The sequence below is a fragment of the Caretta caretta genome, chromosome 14 (genome assembly GCF_965140235.1).
Source record: "Caretta caretta isolate rCarCar2 chromosome 14, rCarCar1.hap1, whole genome shotgun sequence".
NCBI lineage: Eukaryota > Metazoa > Chordata > Testudines > Cheloniidae > Caretta > Caretta caretta.
In genome coordinates this window covers 27268160-27285329 of record NC_134219.1, presented here as the reverse complement: position 1 = coordinate 27285329, position 17170 = coordinate 27268160, and the positions used below count along the sequence as shown (strand labels likewise).

General features: G+C 42.3%; 1 protein-coding gene across 1 annotated transcript in view; it reads left to right on the top strand.

Annotated features, from left to right (window-relative positions):
• GLP2R (glucagon like peptide 2 receptor) overlaps positions 1–16758 on the top strand; it is a 124821-nt gene extending 108063 nt beyond the window's left edge. The window contains exons 11-13 of the mRNA XM_048818031.2: positions 740–878; positions 10148–10189; positions 16214–16758. Of these exons, the coding sequence (XP_048673988.2) occupies positions 740–878; positions 10148–10189; positions 16214–16549 (517 nt within the window). The 3' untranslated portion in view covers positions 16550–16758. The remainder of the gene's footprint in view (positions 1–739; positions 879–10147; positions 10190–16213) is intronic.
• The last annotated feature ends 412 nt before the right edge of the window (positions 16759–17170 follow it).

The window sequence follows — 17170 nt, the reverse complement described above, 5'->3', positions numbered from 1 at the left end:
TAATTTGGTGCACTTAGTAAAATTAATTCAGCACATAGATGAAAAAAATTAAAGGGGACATTGCTTAGCACCTCTAGAAAGAGGCCAATATTTAGGTGTGTTTATATTTAGGTGTACTGTAGTTAACTGCCTAACTGTAACAGTTTGCTAATGTTGGCCTCTGTGGCCAGTTTGCTATCCCTAATTCCTCACTGCAACCCACCCCCAAACCCTTCCTTTCACATCACTTTTCAGATAACATTCTTCTAATACAGGGGTTCACAAACTGGGGGTCACCCCTCAGGGGGTCGCAAGGTTATTACATGTGGGGTGTCAGCTGTCAGCCTCAACCCCAAACCTCACTTTGCCTCCAGCATTTACAATGGTGTTAAATATATTAAAAAGTGTTTTTAATTTATAAAGGGGGTCGCACTGAGAGGCTTTCTCTGTGAAAGGGGTCCCCAGTACAAAAGTTTGAGAACCACTGTTCTAATAGGTATTTGCCAGTTCCCTAATCTAATCTCACCTCTGTCTCATTTGCCTTTGGTTTCTTTTTCCTGATATATCTTTCATTGTAGATGCAGTCCCTCAGTCTCTGGTACCTGCTGTTTTCTCCTCCAGATCATTAGTGAAGCTCTTGAATCAGCCCCAAACTGGAGCCCTGAGGGACCTACTCCTGTAGTTATTTCTCCATAGTTGGATGTTCAGCTTCACATCAAGGAGGTTAAGAAATATAATATTCAAACACTTTATTTTTAAGATTGGCAAGATCTACTCTGGTGTTAATACCTTTACTGGGGATCCATGAGTTTGTCTTTACCTTCATCACTGATGAACAAGTTAAAGGATTGTCAAGACATATAAGACTCTTCATTCAATTACCAATGAGCTCCTTTCAAGTAAGTACTCCATTACAGTATCTTTCCTTAGAGACAGGATGTTCCCATATAGACTAGATATCCTGGTTTTATTTATTATTATCCTTCAACATATATTGGCTTAACATGATAGTGTTACACTGGATCGATCAATGAATTCACAAAAACAATTTCAAATTGGCAGTTTCCTGAACAGACTAAAATGGGAAATTTGACCCTCTCGCCTGCATATGTCCCTTCTCAGCCAGTGAGTCCCGCATCCCCTCACAATCAGTGCAGTCTTCAGAGGTGATTCTGACGTGAATCCCCTTACGAATATAACAACATAAGAATGGCCCTACTAGGTCAGAAGAAGGGTCCATCTAGCCCAGTATCCTGTCTTCCGACAGTGGCCAGTGCCAGGTGCCCCACAGGGAATGAACAGAACAGGTAATCATCAATGACAGGTTTCAGAGTAACAGCCGTGTTAGTCTGTATTCGCAAAAAGAAAAGGAGTACTTGTGGCACCTTAGAGACTAACCAATTTATTTGAGCATGAGCTTTCGTGAGCTACAGCTCACTTCATCGGATGCAGTTTCCACGGTATGCATCCGATGAAGTGAGCTGTAGCTCACGAAAGCGCATGCTCAAATAAATTGGTTAGTCTCTAAGGTGCCACAAGTACTCCTTTTCTTTTTGGTAATCATCAAGTGATCCATCCCATCACTCATTCCCAGCTTCTGGCAAACAGAGGCTAGGGACACCATTCCTGCCCATCCTGGCTAATAGCCATTGATGGACCTATCCTCCATGAGTTCTTTTTTGAACGCTGTTATGGTCTTGGCCTTCACAACATCCTCTGGCAAGGAGTTCCACAGGTTGTGTGTTGTGTGAAGAAATACTTCCTTTTATTTGTTTTAAATCTGCTGCCTATTAATTTCATTTGGTGACCCCTAGTTCCTGTGTTATGAGAAGTAGTAAACAACACTTCCTTTTCTATTTTCTCTATATCAGTCATGATTTTATAGACCTCAATCATATTTCCCCTTAGCCATCTCCTTTCCAAGCTGAAAAGTCCCAGTCTTATTAATTTCTCCTCATATGGCAGACACTCCATACCCCTAATATTTTTGTTGACCTTTTCTGAACCTTTTCCATTTCCAGTATATCTTCTTTGAAATGAGGCAACCATATCTGCATGCAACATTCAAGATGTGGGCATACCATGGATTTATATAGAGGCAATATGATATTTTCTGCCTTATTATCTATCCCTTTCTTAATGATTCCCAACATTCTGGTCACTTTTTTGACTGCTGCTGCACATTGAATGGATGTTTCAGAGAACTACTTATAATGACTCCAAGATCTTTCTTGAGTGATAACTGCTAATTTTCACCCCATCATTTTATATGTATAGTTGGGATTATGTTTTCCAATGTGCATTACTTTGCATTTATCAACATTGAATTTCATCTGCTATTTTGTTGCCCAGTCACTCAGTTTTGAGAGATCCTTTTGTAGCTCTTTGCAGTCTGCCTGGGTCTTAACTATCTTTAGTAATTTTGTATCATCTACAAATATTGCCACCTCACTGTTTACCCCCTTTTCCAGATCATGTATGAATATGTTAAATAGGACTGGTCCCAGAACAGACCCCTGGGGGACACCACTATTTGCCTCTCTCCATTCTGAAAACTGACAATTTAGACCTACTCTTTGTTTCCTATCTTTTAACCAGTTACCAATCCATGAGAGCACCTTCCCTCTTATCCTGTGGCAGGGATATTCCAACAGGGTGCATGTGTTGGAAGCCTGTTAAATTACAAAGCAGGAACATCCTAATAAATATTCTCTAGACAACATTTTCAATAACAAGCAGTCATTTGGGGAGGCCTCAATTTTTGATGCCCAACCTGGAATACCTTAACAACACCTGCTTTTCATTAGTGTTGAGCATCTGCCTTCTGAAAATCAGACCCCTTCAAGTTGTCTCAAATTCACCCTGGAATTGATATGCTTAAACTCACTAGCCCTTTTTGAAAAGTTAGGCCATTAGATACAATTTCCAAATAGAGAACAATATCTATAACTTAGAATATCAAGGTTGGAAGGGACCTCAGGAGGTCATCTAGTCCAACCCCCTGCTCAAAGCAGGACCAACCCCCAATTTTTGCCTTAGATCCCCAAATGGCTCCCTTAAGGATTGAACTCACAACCCTGGATTTAGCAGGCCAATGCTCAAACCACTGAGCTATCCCTTCCCAGCTTCAATTAATTCTGCCAAAACCAGCCTCAAAACCAAGGGGGAGGGCAGAACTCCCAGCCATGCTTTTGCCAAGCAGGGCATTTTACCGGTAAGGGGACCAATTTCCATTGCTCCAGAGACAGCACATCTGGGATTTTATTGCAATGAGCTGGAGCTTGAAGCAAGTGCAGAAGAATAGGAAGGGAAGAGAGAAAACTTTTAAAATGGTAGAAAGGTTTAGAGAACAGCAAGTCTGCCCTCACCCTTCTTTCTGTATAAAATTCCTCTTTGTTTCCTTCTTTCTAAAGTTTTAGAAATTTTCACTTCCCCTCTTTTTCAGCTTCCAGCCATTGGATCTTGTTACTCAGCATCCCAAAATTCAAGAACCTACCGCCCCTAATGAGAAACACACCTGTCTTCCTCCAAACAGCGCAGCCTTTATTTCAGTCATATAGCTGCAACTGTCAGCAAATGCATTGTGATGTAATCATGTAGAAATGACAGCCCTCAGAGCCCTGCATTCCAGGACCTATCCCTACAGCACAAAGGAAGGAGAGGCCCCACTTGTCCCACCATCTCCAGTTAACATGGTCTAGGAGCCAGAGCTCATGAGCGCACTACATATCTAGAGTGAGCTCTTTTGGCTGGCAGTGTACAGTACAAACTCATCCTAATGCCAGAGCTGCTGAATTTGCCAGAATTCCCAAATTCTGGAACATTCGGGTTCATTCAACACACTTGAACAGAGCCAGCTTGTATAGGCTGCATCTTTCGGAACGTTTGATCCCTCCAGCCCGAGTCAGTGGGTTGGGATGCAAGAGGGGGTGAGAGCTCCGGCTGGAGGTGCGGGCTCTGGGGTAGGGCCAGAGATAAGGGTTTGGGGGTTCAGGATGGGGCTCCAGGCTGGGGGGTGGAGCTGAGGGGTTCAGAGTATGGAAGAGGGTATGGGTTCTGGGCTGTGGGTGCAGGTTCATGGGTGGGGACAAAAATGAGGGGTTCAGGGCATGGGAGGGGGCTCTGGGCTGGGGCAGGAGGTTGGGGTACAGGACGAGAGGGCTCCAGCTGGGGGTGGAGGTCCATTGGATGTCCTCAGTCCCTTGGTTAGAATGTTCCCATTAGTATAAATCCATAGTCCAGAGGTTTGAGCAGGAAAGAGGCAAAATGTAGGTGTTTCCAGTGCCTTTTATAGCTCTGCCATGTGGAGGGAAACCCATTGTTTCAGACAAAGCCCTCAGCACAGCTAGTGGAAAATTATAGGTAGCAAGATGCTGTTTGGAGTCACATGGGCAAGTCACATGTCCATGCATGACTTTGCTTAGTCATAGCAGGAAGCCATTACTTATACCCCAGACAGAACATTCACAGGACAGTCCATTCAGTGTAGATGGGCGTCTTCCATTGTGAGTTAAGTGTCCTTTTGATGAGCCACTTAACTTGAATAGTTCCTTCCAAATGTGCTGGCTAAACACTTTGTCAGTGTTTCCCAGAAGCAAACACATTAAAAATACAGGTATAGATCCAATACTCATAACTTCAGATACACAAATGGTACATGCATACAAATAGCATAATCATATTCAGTGAATCATAACCTTTCCATAGACCTCTTAGATGCCACATTTTGTATGAGATTTGTTGCAATTATATAATAGTGGTAGCAACAATGATCGACATGGTCATAGTTTAATCAGATAATGTCACAACAGTTAAGAGTTGTCCCATAATTTAGTATTTCCTTTCTTTTAAGGGTTGCATTTGTTGGATGTTATGTTTAGGCAACCTTAAATGATTTTAAATGACAAGATTGAAAAAAAGTGAATCGTAAAAATAAAATCTTTTCATCTAGGGGGACTTGCTAGGCTTCTGCAACTTAGCAGACATTTCACTTTTAAAAAATAAAACAGTTTTTCAAAATAGCAAAAGGACTTAATCTGTATTTACTGCAGTTGCTCTCTCTCTTGTTTTTATTTCTAATGAAAACATTACTTTGTAAAAGGATTAACGAATAGCATACAAACTAGAACCAATTCCATTTGTTTAGTCTCTAAAAATCCTAAGTAGTTTTAAACTGTTTTGTTAAGGAAAAACAATTACCTCTGGGATGTGAGATGGAAGTTTTAACTCAAACAATTGGAAAGAGCACAAAATTAAATATTAAAAGTCAGCTCTGCTGTAGCTATGACAGTACTAGCAGCCTCTCTGCTTTAGAGAGTGGGGAGATCCAATCATCTCAGCTTAGTGTTGTCTAACATGAATTGTTATCCACAGAAAAAAACTACTGCTTCATGATGGTTTAAAAATAGACACAGTCTGTTATTTACATCAAAAGTGAACAATACTAAGACCACAAATGCAAATCTCTTCTTCCCAATAGGCTCATCAGAAACCAATAAGCATTTCTTCTGAACTTCTAACTTCATCTCCCCCCTATAATGTTACTTTTAAAGAGACTACTGCTCATACACTCATGGTCATAGTCGAGAGATTTCTAGCTATATAGAATCATAGGGTTAGAAGGGACCCCAAGGTCATCTAGTCTAACTCCCAAATGTTAATATTATTCACTGAGAAAAATAACTGATATTGCAACACTAAAGGTGAGAAACTAAGCATAAAAAATCATCAAATGTGGAGTGAACAGTAAACATGACAGTCAATTAATGGTAAAAGAAAAGGAGTACTAGTGGCACCTTAGAGACTAACCAATTTATTAGAGCATAAGCTTTCGTGAGCTACAGCTCACTTCAATGGATGCAATATATATATATATATGCAAATATATTGTGCCAGATCTTCAACTGGTGTACATTAGCATAGCTCTGTTGACTTCAGGGAGCTACAGTGATTGATACTAGCTGAGGATCAAGTCCACTGCCTCTTTCTTTATATCAATACATATGGAGGATTTGCAGTGCTGCCATGTGTGACTGCACACACAGCTCCCCGAACTGCAACAGCTTTTCCAGCAGGAGATGAGCCTTTTAAAGAGGGCTCCCAGCCATTCGGAAGGACTGACAGGGAAACTGTGGTACTCTATGCCAGCAGCAGATGCTTTTTCAGCTTAGCAGTGGCCCTTTAAAATGGGCTTTGTAGGGCTCCTGGGGCCATCAGCTGACACAATATGCCTCACTCCCTTAGTAGCAGTGACTTCTCCAGCAAGAGAAGAGCCTTTTAAGAAGAGTTGCCAGAAAAGTTCTGTTGTGGCCACCACAGAGTCCTCCCTCCCTCCCCAGTGTCTGGGGCATTCTCATTAGGGGAGATAAATTCTTTAAGAAGGACTCGTGTAATTAGATTTATATGGGAGATTGGTTGTACAATTGTGCCCTGATGTAACATGGGGTAAAGAAGATTGTGGCATTGATAATGGCAGAAGGGAAGATAGAATGTTGTGAGGTTGTGGAGAAAGAGGAGAGTTGGAGTGTAATAAGGTAAGGGGAAGCATTTAGTTATTTATTTGAGGTGTTTGGATGAAAGAACCATAGGAAGTTAAATTGCACAGGCTATATCTAAAGTCTGTGTAGCTTAAATGAAGAATCTGAATGTCAGATAATATCCACAGGAGCAGACATGATTGTTTATGTGCCCAACTGAGAATAAGTGTTTCTGGGATATGTTTGAAGATAAGGAGGGATATCACAGGAATAGTTTGGGGATCTGTCTATGGGAACTTATGAATTCCAGTTTGATTTTTATGAACTTTTTTTATGTGTATGTTTATACACTTACTGACATCTTTCCCTGTCCCCTTGCGTCATACTTTCTGTGTTAAGGAGAAGGGTCTGGCACTGGATGTCTGTCTCTGAATGGAACAGAGAGATGAGGTGGGTGAGGACCAGCTTCTGGTCAGACCTGAAGAAGAGCTTTGTGTAGCTTGAAAGTTTCTCTTTCACCAACAGAACTAGGTCCAGTAAAGATATTTCCTCACCTACCCTATATAAATATATATAAAATATAAATAAGTCAGAAAATATCATATTACCTCTATATAAATCCATGGTATGCCCACTCACATCTTGAATACTGCATGCAGATCTGTTCATCCCAACTCAAAAAATATATATCGGAATTGGAAAAGGTACAGAAAAGGGCACCAAAAATGATTAGGGGTATAGAACAGCTTCCACATGAGGAGAGATAAATAAGACTGGGATTTTTCATCTTGGAAAAGAGACAACTAACAGGGGATATAATAGAGGTCTATAAAATCATGACTGGTGTGGATAAAATAAATAAGGAAGTGTTATTTACTCCTTCTCATCACACAAGAACTAGGGGTCACCAAATTATATTAATAGGCAGCAGGTTTAAAACAAACAGAAGGAAGTATTTCTTGACACAATGCATAGTCAACCTGTGGAACTCTTTTCCAAAGGATGTTGTGAAGGTGAAGAATATAACAGGGTTCAAAAAAGAATTAGATAAATTAATGGAGGATAGGTCCATCCATGGCTATCAGCCAGGATGGGTGGGGGGTGGTGTCCTTAGCCTCTGTTATCCAGAAGCTGGGAATGGGCTACAGGGAATGGATCACTTGATGATTGCCTGTTCTGTTCATTCCCTCTGAAGCACCTGGCATTGGCCACTGTCAGAAGACAGAATACTGGAATAGATGGACATTTTGTCTTACCCAGTTTGGCCTTTCTTATGTTCTTACATTCTTACCTTGTTTCTCTAATATCCTGGGACCAGCATGGCTACAGCAAGGGTGCAAACCTGATTGGAACAGTCATTAACAATGAATAACAGCTGAAATAGCCTTTCCCTTGCAGAACAAGGCAGAGCCATAAAGAGTTGTTAACCTGTTCAAGTGGAAGCATCCTAGGACAGAGAGATAGCTGCCACCCAGGAAAATCAGTTCTTCTAGGTCGGCTGTAACCAAACAACAGATCACCATTGGCTGTCTTTCTAAAAGCTCTGCTCTAGGAATTATTTTTGGGAAGTTCTCTGGTTTGTATTTTACAGAAGGTCGGACTAGATGATCAAAGTGATCCCTTTTGGCATTGGGATATATGAAACTATGAATTTGACAAGGGACTTGAAGCTACTGAGGAGAGTCCCCTGACCATAGGAACTGGAACCTATAAAAAGAAGGCTCTCTCACTGGCCATTTTAGGCTGTCTACACTATGAGCTAGTGGTGTGATCCCCAGCTTGCACAGACATACTCATGCTAGCTCTAATCAAGAGTTAGAGATAGTAGAGTAGCCATGGTTGTCAGGCACTACCTCCAACAATCAGGCCTAGTGAGTGTAGGTCACAGCTAGTCAGAGGGTTGAGCCTAGGCCGAGGGTGGTGCTAGAATCAAGATCTGGGGACAAGCCAGGGTAAAAATCAAGATCAGAATCCATAGATAAACCAGAATTGGAACTGTCAGCACAGTCCAGGTGCAGGCCAGAGACTGAGGCCATAGGGTCAAGTTCCAGGAACAAGCCAAGTGAATACTGAAGCCAGTGTCCAGATACAGGCCAGAGGTCAAAGCCAGGTAATCAAAGTCCAAGGGTCTGGGGAGGATGAGAAGGTGGAGGCAAGGCTGGAGCAGGTCAGTGACAGGGCTGGAGCAAGGCTAGAGTAGACTGGACAAAGACAAGACTGGGACAGGTCTTAGGCAAGACTAGGGCAGGGTTGCCAACTTTCTAATTGCACAAAACTGAACACCCCTGCCCCACCCCTTCTCCAAGGCCCCACCCCTGCTCACTCCATCCCTCCTCCCTTCATCACTCACTCTCTCCCATCCTCACTCACTTTAACCAGGCTGGGGCAGGGGGTTGGGGTGTGGGAGGGGGCTGAGAGCTCGAGCTGTGGGTGTGAGCTCTGGGTTGGGGTTTGGGGTGCAGGAGAGGACTCCAGGCTGGGGCAGAGAGATGGGGTGCAGGGGGGTATGGGCTCTGGGCTGGGGGTGTGGGCACCACATGGGGACAGAAATGATGGATTCAGAGTGTGGGAGAGGACTCCGGGCTGGGAATAGGAGTGCGGGGGGTGAAGACCCCGGCTGTGAGTGCAGGCTCTGGGGTGGGCCCAGAGATGCCGAGTTTGGGGTGCAGAAGGGGGCTCCGGGCTGAGGCAGGGGTTTGGGGTGCAGGGGGGTGAGGGCTCTGGCTGGGGGTGTGGGCTCTGGGGTGGGGCCAGGGATGAGGGGTTTTGCGTGCAGGAGGGGGCTGAGAAATGGGGTTGGGGTGTTTGGGGGGGTGCGGGCCTCAGGATGGAGTTTGGGTGCAGGAGGAGACTCCAGGCTGGAATGCAGGAGAGGGTTCGAGGTACAGGGTCCCGCTGGCTCTTTCCACAGCTTCCCGGCCAATGGGAGCTGTGGAGCCTGCCCTTGGGGTGCTAGACAGAGGCTCTGTACCTTGAGAGTGCCTACACTCCCAGAGCCAATGCCAAGCCTCCGCTCAGACCCACCAAGTCAAGTGCACATGGGATCCAGTGGATGGATCCAAACACAGCAGCCTGTTGAGCATCCACCAAGGACAGCTCATCCAGCCTTGTAATAAACATTAGAGGTCACATCGCTGCTAGACATTTTAAAGTTGGTGAAATCCCTTGGGACTAAAGAGGACGTTTCAAGGCTATAGGTGTAATAACAAAGCAAGCCAGAGCTTCCTTCCATGTCCAGTTTCTGAGGAAGACTTCCTTCCATCAAGTTCCTGGAGATCAGGGCATTGTCCAAGGCCTTTTGAACTAATAAGGTACTATGGACTCCTCAGGATGGCATCCACTGCGCTAGAAGTAGCGTACAGAAGATACTACATCGACATTTGTACAAGAGGCTAAACTGTTGATTATCTCCATTCTTGAGTGTTGGCAACAAAATAGCCTCAAGTATGTCAAGTACAAATCTGTTCCACACTTATTAGAAGGTTTACCACTTAACCAATTTTGTTGGTCATATTAGCAATCCCTTAAAAGAAATTTATTGTATATGAGAAAATTATTTAAGGAACCAAGATTTATGGTCCTGGGATTAGTATTATGAAGATTTTAATAGTAATTTCACCCTTAAATTAAGACTATAGGAATCAGTCTCTCCTCCATAATCTAATTTTCTTCTCATTTTCTTTCTCTTATAGGGTTTCCTTGTAGCAATTTTATACTGCTTTGTTAACGGAGAGGTAAGGCACCACAACGTGTATTACTAGTTGATTTCTGTAGGAATTTTCAAGGCAATGAATAGAATGACAATAAAATAATACAGTACTGACCACTGCGATTTCCATGAGTGCATTCTCCTAAATAGGCAATAACCTCTTTTTATCAGGAGAGACAGTAGCCAGATTCAGCCCTCGCTAAGGTAAATAAAAATGCAGAGTAACTCCACTGAAACTAGTGGAGTTGTTCTGGCATAAAAAGCACTAGTGAAGTCAGTAAAAAATAAAATTTCATACAGACAATGACATGTTTGTACTGCTCGTTATATCATACACTGAAATGTAATGTAATATTTATTTTCTAATTGATTTATTTTATAATGATATGGTAAAAATGATGAAGTAAGCAATTTTTCAGTAATAGCGTGGCTGTGACACTTTTGTATTTTTATGTCTGATTTTTTAATCAAGTAGTTTTTAAGTGATGTGAAACTTGGGGTATACAAGACAAATCAGACTCCTGAAAGGGGTACAGTAGTCTGGAAAGGTTGAGAGACACTGCTCTAGATTTACAGGTAGGGATAGGGTCCAGAGTGACCTAGACAAATTGGAGGATTGGGCCAAAAGAAATCTGATGAGATTCAAGGACAACAAGTGCAGAGTCCTGCATTTAGGAAGGAAGAATCCCATGCACAGGCTGGGGACCAACTGGCTAAGCAGCAGTTCTGCAGAAAAGAACCTGGGGATTACAGTGGACGAGAAGCTGGATATGAGTCAGCAGTGTGCCCTTGTTGCCAAGAAGGCCGGCGGCATATTGGGCTGTATTACTATGAGCACTGCCAGCAGATTGAGGGAAGTAATTATTCCCCTCTATTCAGCATTGGTGGGGCCACACCTGGAGTATTGCATCCAGTTTTGGTCCCCCCACTACTGAAGGGATGTGGACAAATTAAAGAGAGTCCAGCGGAGGGCAACTAAAATGATTAGAGGGCTGGGGCACATGACTTATGAGGAGAGGCTGAGGGAACTGGGGTTATTTAGTCTGCAGAAGAGAAGAGTGAGGGGGGATTTGATAGTAGCCTTCAACTACCTGAAGGAGGGTTCCAAAGAGGATTGAGCTAGGCTGTTCTCACTGGTGGCAGCTGTCAGAACAAGAAGCAATGGTCTCAAGTTTCAGTTGGGGAGGTCTAGGTTGAGTATTAGGAAACACTATTTCACTAGGAGGGGGTGAAGCACTGGAATGGGTTACCTAGGGAGATGGTGGAATCTCCATCCTTAGAGGTTTTTAAGGCCCAGCTTGACAAAGCCCTGGCTAGGATGATTTAGTTAGTGTTGGTCCTGCTTTGAGCAGGGGATTGGACTAGATGACCTCCTGAGGTCTCTTCCAACCGTGATATTCTGTGGTTCTGTGATTCTACCTGGGACCCCAGAGACCTGGGTTATACCTCCAGTTCTGTCACTGGCCTGCTGTGCAATCTTGGACAAGTCAATCGCTGCTCTATGCCTCAATTTCTCCATCTGTAAAATGATAAGGATACTGACCTCCTCTGTAAAGCACTTTGAGATCTGCAGATGAAAATGCCATATAAGAGCCAGATGTCATCATTATTGTTTTTGTTTAAATGAGGAATACACGACTAGTGGCGGGCAGGAATTTTGGGGTGTTTTGTGTGTGTGTGAAACAGGGTCAATTTTCACAAACCTCCTGATTCAAAACATTTTTGAAAAAAATTCTGAAATTGTCAAAATATCCCTTTTAAACATTTTTTTAACCAGAAAAAATTGTTTTTTCCTGTCAAAATGACCTTTTGTTTCAAAGGTTTAGTAAAATGTCTAAATCAAAACAACTCTTCAAAATTATCAAAATTAAGTGCTTTGATTGACCCAAACAAAAAATATTTTGTTTTCTTGGCTTGCAAAACTGTGTTGACATTTCATCCCAATTTGGAATAAGAACATTTTTCAGTATCTCAAAAATTTTCATGGTATGGAAAAATCATTTCTCACCCTGCTCTAAACAAGACATTTTTATGGAGGCGCCACTTCCTGCTTCATAGTTAAGGTTGTGTTTTGTTTCTCATTTAAAGTAGGGACTTAACATCTTTGTTATATATGAAAAATCCTCCCCAGATTATATCACTTATTCTGAGTAAATCTTGTGCATAGGCTTTGGAGGTTTTTTTTGTTTGTTTGTTTGTTTGGGGTTTTTTTTAAGATTAACAGTCTTTATCCTTCTTAACTTCTTAAGAATAATCTTCAGGTGACATTGTTTTTGGGTTTCTGGCTTATTGTTCATGTCTGAAATTTTTAATAATTAAAAAAAGGAAATTCCTAGATAAAATTACATTAAGATGGAGTTAAAGTTGCAATTCCTTATCGGTAGTGTAGGGCATCTATTTAGGAGAAGTAAATTTACAGGGATGTGGACATTAGATCTGCAACTGAGTGCCTGTGGCATATTGTTGTTAACTCTGTCCTGTAGTGAGGGGGAAAAAAAACAGAAAAAACTCCTATGTGTCTTTAAAAATCAGTTTAATCTAGTGTGGGACCAATAACACTAAAATATCTTATAAATAATAGCAGTGCATAATGACCCTACAGGACATAGCTAAGGTTCTTTGGGTGCCCTAACTGTATATAGTATTTCCTGATTTTATCATTTGGATTTCTTTTAAATATAACCTTAATTCTGAATTTCCTGGGTATATAATGTTTGTGTTCTAGAGATAATTACAATATTCCTGTAATTACAGTATCCCTTATCCTAAATAACTGATATGTACTTTTAGTTTGAACTCCTTCATATAGTTTTTGTCTGGAAATAAATATTGTGTTTGGTTTAACAGTCATTAAACTTCTGGAGGAGAGCTAGAAAAATGGCAGCTGAGCTTAATCAGAACTAAACTGAAATATGTGAGCTGAACAAACTTCTAGGTGCCCCAACTCAAACATGTACAGAAATCTCTCCCTAAAGCTGCATTTAGCCATACTTTTTTTTTAGTCCTTATGAACTGAAGTTGCAAAAATGGAAAACAGACATACATCAAAAATATGACTGCATTTGCACACATAACTGGTTTCAGAGTAGCAGCCGTGTTAGTCTGTATCCGTAAAAAGAAAAGGAGGACTTGTAGCACCTTAGAGACTAACAAATTTATTAGCGCATAAGCTTTCGTGAACTACAGCTCACTTCATCAGATGCATGCAGTTCCACATAATTTGTTAGTCTCTAAGGCGCCACAAGTCCTCCTTTTCTTTTTACACATAACTGGATAAGTGCTCTTGCAAATAGCCATATATATATCTAACTGGAAGACCAGGAGGACCTTTTTTGTCTATCTCCTGTGCGGTGTTCTAGTTATCTACATAAGACAAGCTTACAATACAGGAGGTTCACTGAGGCCTAGAAGCATGTGTGATATTCAGAAAATTAAGGGACAGATTCTGAACAAATTCTACAGTGCACATGAAAATGGCAATTTTCCTCCAGTATTAACTTGGCCAAATCTGGAAAGATTTTTATGGGGACAGTGAAAGAAAACATTCTGAGTATAGGATTATTCCACTACGAGGCATTTCAGTTTCCTATTCAGCATGGAGGTGTGTAGCAGTTTATAAAACCAGTTGAAAAAAATGTTTGATGTTGTCAAGACTAAGTAGTTTTCACTAAAATTATTCTTGGAAATAACTGAACCACTTTTGCTCAAACTCTCAAACAAATTCTACCTCAGGCAGAAGTCAAGTCTGAATTTTAAGAAGCAAAAATCAGAATTTCCATCCTGCAGGAAATGCCAATATTCTGAAATTGTTTAGTCCCATAGGGATGACAAGTCAAAACGTCAAATTTTTCGCAGAACAGAGAGTTCCAAAAATGTTTGATTCAGAAATGCTGGAACATTTTATTTTGACATTTTTGATCTAAACTAAACATTTTGACACCCCTAGATTGAAACATTTCATGGTGGCTCATTTCAATATTGAATTGTGTCTGCCTGAGCTACCGTGAGTGTCGCATTCTCCCACTCTGCTCTGTGGGCTGGGCTCCCTGGTTGGACTACATCCGCTGCGGTGCACTGTAGTCATGGGGTTCTCATGATGCATCAAGATGGTTCAACCAGAGGGAAGATGTAATCCAGTTGGAACATAGGAGCTGTGCAGGATTGGAGGATGCTCAATACTGATAGAATCTTCACATAATTCAACTGCCAAACTCCAAAAAAGGCAACTGAGCATGTGCGAACTGAGATTTTTCAAAGGTTTGTACCTTGGCAAAAACTGGGCATTTTTTCACAGGAACAGCAAAAGGCAGATCTCTGACACCTGCCAATTTCAAGTCCCTACTTCAAAGCATGGAGGCACTAGGGGAATCTCATAAAATTCTTACTAGTATTTCATTAACATCAGCAAAATAATGTATTTTTTCCTAATCTCATCAGACACTCTTGAACCATTGCTGGTGAAACTTTCCAAAATGATTAAGCCTGAAGCAAACATCTTGCAAGAAAAACTTCTGCCCGAAAAGTTACAGTTTAGCATAGGCAACTGAAAACAGGAAGTGTTAGGCAACCTTAACTTTAGCCATCACTATCTGTGCCACCTATAATTACAAACCCAAAATCTACATGAAAAGAACACTCTTCAAGTTGAAAAGTCAAACACTCAAGTTAGGATGGGACAAGGGAAACCTTAATTTGTCCCCTTTTGTGTGGATGCATAGGCAACTTTTATTCTTGACTCGGAAACCATCAAAATGTTTGCTTAGCACAGCTTTCCTATGGTTTCTTTAAAAAAAAAAATGGAAAACAGAAATTCTATAATGTGCAACAGTAACAACTCCTGCCTAGACCATGAGCAGCAAACCAGCCCCATCAGTTCCACAGCACCTAATCTCTTCCACTGAAGATAAAGGATACCTCTACTAGCACTCAGTGATAGTAGGCTGTTATCTCCTTGGCCTCGCTACTTGTGAGGGACATCAAACATTGGCTTACCTATGCAGCAGTAGACCTATTGTACTGACAGCATGTACATTTGATCACCTCTTCCTGAGAAGCATCATGGTGAGAGGGTAAGGCTTGGAGCTTCTTTATGAGAGGCTGGAATTCTCTTCCTAGCTTTCTCAGAAGTGACATACAGCAACTGCTCAGCTACTCCTGTAAGACAGGCTGATACTTGCCTGCACAAGAGGAGGCCTAGCTCAATGACAACGGTTCCAAAGTGCACAGAATTATTAACAGCACTCAGCAAAAGTAAGACTTGAATTGGTGGCTCCTTCTGAAGGGGACTTTCCCTAGGCCAAGGGGTACACTGATGCTGTCTGTGGTAGGGCTGTAGATCCATTTTGTCGATGTGCTGTCTGGAGCTACAGCTCTATGTGCAGTGCTGCCACGGGGACGATGCATGTGGAGGGCTATACAGTATTCAGGGTTTGGGGCAGCTGTATTGTACAAACCACAGATCAGAGCATACAACTTATGCAGATCGCCCAGGCCCCAGGACTATCTCCTGCCCAATTTCAAAGTCCTGCACCAATCCCCAGTGGTTCTAAGCATTTCAAAACAAAAAGTCCCCTAAAGGAAAGTGTTTGGGGATATAAACATAGGAGTCACTGTCACTCCCTCTAGAGTGTAGTGTGGTGAACGGAGCAGGAACTGGCTAGCTCAGGAGACTGACATAGGAATGCAGTCTTTCACCTCTCCCTCACGGTAGCCAGCTGCTAAGTGGGCTATTTGACATAATTTGCTGGTCTCCACACACTTACTGTTAGACAGGCAGCCACATCCCAACAGCTACTTCACAGACAACCCTCTTGTTGGCAGGTGTATCAGAAAGTCCAGGTCTGAGTTGGCCCTGTGGTCTGACCTCCGCTTTGTCCCCTAGAGCGCTCACACCAAGTCAGGGCTGAGACACGGCAACTTGCTTGTTCTTACACTGCTCTGTGAGTAGTTGAAAGGACAGACTGCAGGGCTGTCAGCCCAGCATCTTTTGCCTGCATGAGAGTCACCACACAGAAATACCTTGTGTCAGGTTGTTTTCTTCTTCCAACAGGTGAAAGCAGAACTCCAAAAGCAATGGTCCCGCTTCCTGCTGGCTGATCCATTTGGCTGCATGCAGTGCTTCCTTGGGGAAAACATCAAATATCTGGGGAAATGTTCAAAGAAGCAAAAACATCAGCACTTTGCCAATAACAGGTTGTGTATGGAAGTGAGCGAGCCCTGGGCTGTGCATCTCCAGCAGGCGCTGTTGAATAGAAGAGCAGTCCTTAGCTCAGAGCCAGGCCCTACTGGAGAGCCCTACCCCAGGGCTAGTGTGTCCGATAGCAGCGAAGGAGAAGTCACAACTGGAGAGACAACAGAGGAAGTCTTTGAAGAAAGTGAGATTTAGAAGGCTCTTTTAAAGGACAGCATAATAAAGGCACCGTCAAAGGGACCTCTTCCTCCCTCACAAGCTGTGTTCCTGCAACAGGAGAAAAAGAACGGGAAGTTTCTTCCCATGGGCTATGCAGTGTTGTTGTAGCCATCTTGGTGCCAGCATATTAGACAGAGAAGGTGGGTGAGGTCATAGCTTTTATTGTACCAACTTCTGCTGGTGACAGACAAGTTTCAAAATGACAGGTTTCAGAGTAGCAGCCGTGTTAGTCTGTATCTGCAAAAAGAACAGGAGTACTTGTGGCACCTTAGAGACTAACCAATTTATTAGAGCATAAGCTTTCGTGAGCTACAACTCACTTCATCGGATGCATAGAATGGAACATATAGTAAGAAGATATATATATACATACCGATAAGTTGGAAGTTACCACACAAACTGAGAGGCTAATTAGCTAAGATGAGCTATTATCAGCAGGAGAAAAAAACTTTTATAGTGATAATCAAGATGGCCCATTTAGACAGTTGACAAGAAGGTGTGAGGATACTTAACTTAAGGAAATAGATTCAATATGTGTAATGACCCAGCCATTCCCAGTCTCTATTCAAACCCAGGTGAATGGTATCTAGTTTGCAT